The sequence below is a fragment of the Piliocolobus tephrosceles genome, unplaced genomic scaffold, assembly GCF_002776525.5.
Source record: "Piliocolobus tephrosceles isolate RC106 unplaced genomic scaffold, ASM277652v3 unscaffolded_41397, whole genome shotgun sequence".
Lineage (NCBI taxonomy): Eukaryota > Metazoa > Chordata > Mammalia > Primates > Cercopithecidae > Piliocolobus > Piliocolobus tephrosceles.
Window position 1 is genome coordinate 9812 of NW_022325862.1, and position 4412 is coordinate 14223.

A 4412-nucleotide genomic window follows, 5' to 3' on the forward strand; every position below is an offset into this window, starting at 1 on the left:
CTCCTGGGGGCCTGGCTGTTGCTCCTCTGGGCCAGGCTGCCCTGGTGTCTCTGAGAGTCCTTGAGTTCCCCGAGGGCAGACACCCTGCAGGGGAAGGTGCCCACCTGAGTGAAGTAATGAAGGGGGAGGGGTTATGGCTGCCACTGCTGGGGCAGGTCCGCCGAGGCACAGAGAGGCCATGGTGAGGGCTGGCCCCATCCCTGTCACACCCACCCTGTGCCTACCCGAGGGGTCAAGAGATGCCCCGCCCTGGACCCCGGGATCCAGATATGCCTGGACTGCCCACCAGGCGAGGTCATGGTGTGAGCAGGTGCCGGACCAGCACAGCCCCCGCCTCAGTTATAGAACACCTCGTCCTCCTCCTCCCAGACGGAGCCGCTGTCCACGGAGGGGAGGGAGCCCGGTAGGTGCGTCCCACCCTCGGGTCCTTGGTGCCCGGGCCGCCGCCGCCGATGCTGCAGCTCTGGGCTGGGGGGCTGCGGGATGCCAGCGGTGCTGGGGGACTCCTCCAGTGAGGGACAGCTGTCAGGGGAGAGGCTGGGTGAGGAGAAGGCCTGAAGGCTGTCATCCTGCGAGGGGCCACTGGGAAGGCTGTCCTGAAGGTAGATGCTCTCCAGATCTGGAAAAGCAACGGGGTGACGGGGGAATGGCATCCCGAATCCGGCTCTTCGCCCTCTCTGGGGGTGTGAGAAAGGGCAAGGGGCAGAACACCTGCCTCCAAATCCAGCTGTGTGACTGGCGAGCGCTGTGACCTTGGTCAAGTCACCAAAACCCTCTGAGCCCCAGGTTCCTCCTCGAGGCAGTAAACGGAGGAGTCAAGAGTGGGCTTGGAGCCAGCCTGTGCTCTCTGAGAACTGGGACAGCCAGTGCTCCCCTGGGCCTCTGTCCCCTCCCCGTCCCTCTCCATCTGTCAGGGAGGATTAAGCACAGGCTTCCCCCAGGGCCAAGGCTCCCTGAAGCCCTCAATAGTAACCTGGGCTTCTAGAAAGGCGGTTGCTTGCGTCTGGTGCTAAGTTTCAGATCCGGCTCTGACGCTTCTAATTGTGTCATTTGGAGTAAGTTTCTGAACCTCTGAGTGCCTCTGTTTCCTTATTTGTAAAATGGGGACAACAGGACCCCCTCCCTAGGGCTGCTGTGAGGGTTCCGGGAGATGCCTGGTGCACAGCCCTCAGTGCGGTAAGCACTCGATCCCCGCCCCCACTGTGCTCATTCTCTCCTTCCTGCTCCTGGCACTGCCGGGCAATGGGCAGGGCAAGGATCACTGCCGCATTTTGCAGATGAAGAAACTTAGGCTGAGAAAAGGAAGGGGCTTGGCCAAGGTCACACTGCATTTGGTGGTGGGCAGGCATCCAGCCTCAGCTCCGCTCTGCTCACCCCCGCCCCCGGACGTCCTGGGCTGTACCTTGGAGCTGGACGATGCCCTGGGGGCTGTTCTCGGGGTGCAGTTCCTCGTCGTCCAGCGAGGACCAAGCGCTCAGTGTGGCCTCTGTGATGGCAAACTGCTCAGCGACCCCTGGGGGGACAGCGAGATCTGGCTCAGTGGGGGATGGGTGGGGACAGCCTCAGTGCCCAATGGAGCTGCTCCAGGACAGGCTGGAGGGTGGCCGCCTCTCAGCGCTGCCCATCCACGCCCCAGTGGTCAAGAATTCTCACTTAACAGCCCCCCACCCTTTGCCATTATTTTTTCCTGCCCAGACAATGTCTATGCAGTGATCTGGGCCCCCCAAGGTCCCAGCTTCACCCCCACAGAGCCCTGGCCAGTCCCCCTCCTCGCTGACCTGCAGCAAAGCGGGCCTCACGCAGCTCATCCGGGAGGCAGCAGTAATGCTCGTCCTCAGCTGGGGACAGCTCCCAGCCTGCCTGCTGGGCACTCCAGCCCTTCCACTCGATGAGGTGGGCCACGCGGCCTCGGGCCATGGCCGTGGGCTTTGTGATGTGGTCCTTGATGCTCTGCACCACCCCTGGGGCATGGAGGGCATCTGGGTGACTGTTCTGACACAAGGCCCAGCCCAGGGCCTGGCCCCCGTGCCTCAGGCCCACCTGGTGGCCTGTACCCCACATTCCCTCAGTGTGCCATGGTCTCCATCAGTGCCCCACACCTCCCCAGGGGCCTATACCCATCTAACTCTTCCCGCCCTCCAAAGCCTCCTTCTCACTCCTGCCCTGAGCCCTCTGAGTTCTGCGGCCCCCTCCCCTCAATGCCCCCACCCACTGGCATCCGCATTTCCTCCCAGCATCCTACTCCTAGTCCATGTTCCCGCCCACTGGGTGCTTCTTCCCCAGATCGCCCACACCCCTCGCTCCCTTTCTGACTAAGTTCAGACCCTTCCGCCCAAGGAGATCCACCTGAGGACCACTCATGAGTCCCCAGCTTTCTCCATGATCCATTAAATACATTCTGAGAGAGCATCTCTGTAGCCTGCCAGCTGTGCTGGAGGTGAGACCTGGGTGGATGGAGCAGGCAGGGAAGGCTTCCTGGAAGAGGGGACCTGGGATTGGAATTTGAAGGTGTGTTGGGTTTGGACTGATGGAGGCAAGACTGGAGGTTTCATTTCAGAGATGAGAAGAGGATGAAGGCATGGAAGAGTCTGGCATGAGTCCAGGACTAGCTGGGGTGAGACATGGGGTCCACATTAGGACTGGGTGACAGGAGAAGCGGGGAGCTGATCAGGGCCGGAACAGGGTTGGAGAGAACCAGGTGGAGGGCTCAGATATTCTCCTTGTGCAATGGGGAGCCCCAGCAGGGTAATGAGCAAGAGAGAGACCAGTTAGCACAGCTGTTTAGAAAGACACCCCAGTTGGAAGATTAGGGGTTACTGCAGGGACCCAGCAACAGACCTGGCAAGGGCTGGGCAGACAGAGAGGAGTGGTCGGGGGCTTTGGGAGGAGAGGAGTTGTGTGTGGAAGATGGAGAGGGGCTGTCAGCAATGGTTCAGGAATGTCATTAACCAACTCTGACAACACAGATCTTTGAGTCACTAGGGTCTCCGAAGCCATGATGTGAGAAATGATGATATTTAAGAAAGACGAGGCTTGGTGCGGTGGCTTACGCCTGTAATCCCAGTGCTTTGGGAGGCCAAGGCGGGAAGATCACTTGAAGTCAGGAGTTTGAGATCAGCCTGGCCAACATGATAAAATCCTGTCATCCTGTCTCTATTAAAAATACACACACACACACACACACACACACAGTAGCTGGGCATGGTGGCATGTGCCTGTAATCTCAGCTGCTTGGGAGGCTGAAGCAGGAGAAACTCTTGAACCCGGGAGGTGAAGGTTGCAGTGAGCCAAGATCACACCACGGCTCTGCAGAACCGCCCTGAGCCAATGGGGGGAGCTGCCTCACCCAGATATGCCCAGGAGGCTGCAAATTCCTCCCAGGGGGCAGCCAGTGAGGCAGCAGTGGGGGAGTACAAAGTCCAGCCCCTGGCCGGGCGCAGTGGCTCGGGCCTATAATCCCAGCCCTTTGGGAGCCTGAGGCGGGCAGATCACCTGAGGTCAGGAGTTCAATACCAGTCTGGTCCACATGGTGAAACCCTGTCTCTACTAAGAATATAAAAATTAGCTGGGTGTAGTGGCGCACACCTGTAATCCCAGCTACTTGGGCAGCTGAGGCAGGAGAATTGCTTGATCCCGGGAGGTGGAGGTTGCAGTGAGCCAAGATCACACCACTGCACTCCAGCCTGGGTGACGGAGTGACACTCTGTCTCTCAAAAATAAAATAAAATAAAATAAAAAGAGTCCAGCCTCTTGCCATAGCGTGCCATCAATTCTGGGGTACTAGTCATGCTCCCAAGCTGCGGTGGGACCAGGTGGGCAGGGCTAGACTCCTGCTGAGCCCCTTCCCAGCCCGCTCTGCCTCCCCCGCTGACTGCTGGCTTTTCTTGAGGGCCAGTCTCCAGGGAATCACCTGCACAGTCATGCCAATGTCAGGGAACCTGAATGAAGGTGATGTGACTGGCAGAGAGGCAGGGAGACCATGCCAGACAGACATCTGAAAAACTCTGCCCCACCCCCTCAGAGCTTATTAAGAACCCAGCAGTTTAACCCGTGGAAGCAGAACCCTGAGCCACTGGTCCCCCGGTGACCTGTGACATTTAGAAATGGAGAATCCAGCAGGGCTGGCATTTAGAAAATGGAGAATCCAACAGGGCTGCCGTCTTCCCACCTGCAACTCAGCTGTGCCCTTCCCACAGCCAGGGTCTAGGGTGGGACTGTGCGTTCTCCATGGGCAGGAGAGTTGCAGCCAGAACCTACCCACAAGGGACGAGGTGGCCAGGGCCGCCACGTTGTAGTTGCTGGGGCAGGACCTGGAGTCGGACAGGTAGCCGTTGGTGGTCTGGGAGCACCTCTGGAGGAAGGGGCAGGAGGGCTGAGCAGGGTGGGCCACACTGCTGGCCAACATCCCTCCA

At 59.4% G+C, this 4412-nt stretch overlaps 1 protein-coding gene across 1 annotated transcript; it reads right to left on the reverse strand.

The window, feature by feature from the left end:
* Positions 1-294: 294 nt before the first annotated feature.
* On the reverse strand, positions 295-4351 carry LOC113223445 (protein FAM131C; the record flags this gene model as incomplete). The annotated part of the gene is made up of 4 exons (XM_026452913.1): positions 295-619; positions 1403-1513; positions 1779-1961; positions 4258-4351. Coding segments are annotated over 4 exons (672 nt in total), but the record flags the coding sequence as incomplete, so codon positions are not given.
* Positions 4352-4412: the final 61 nt, after the last annotated feature.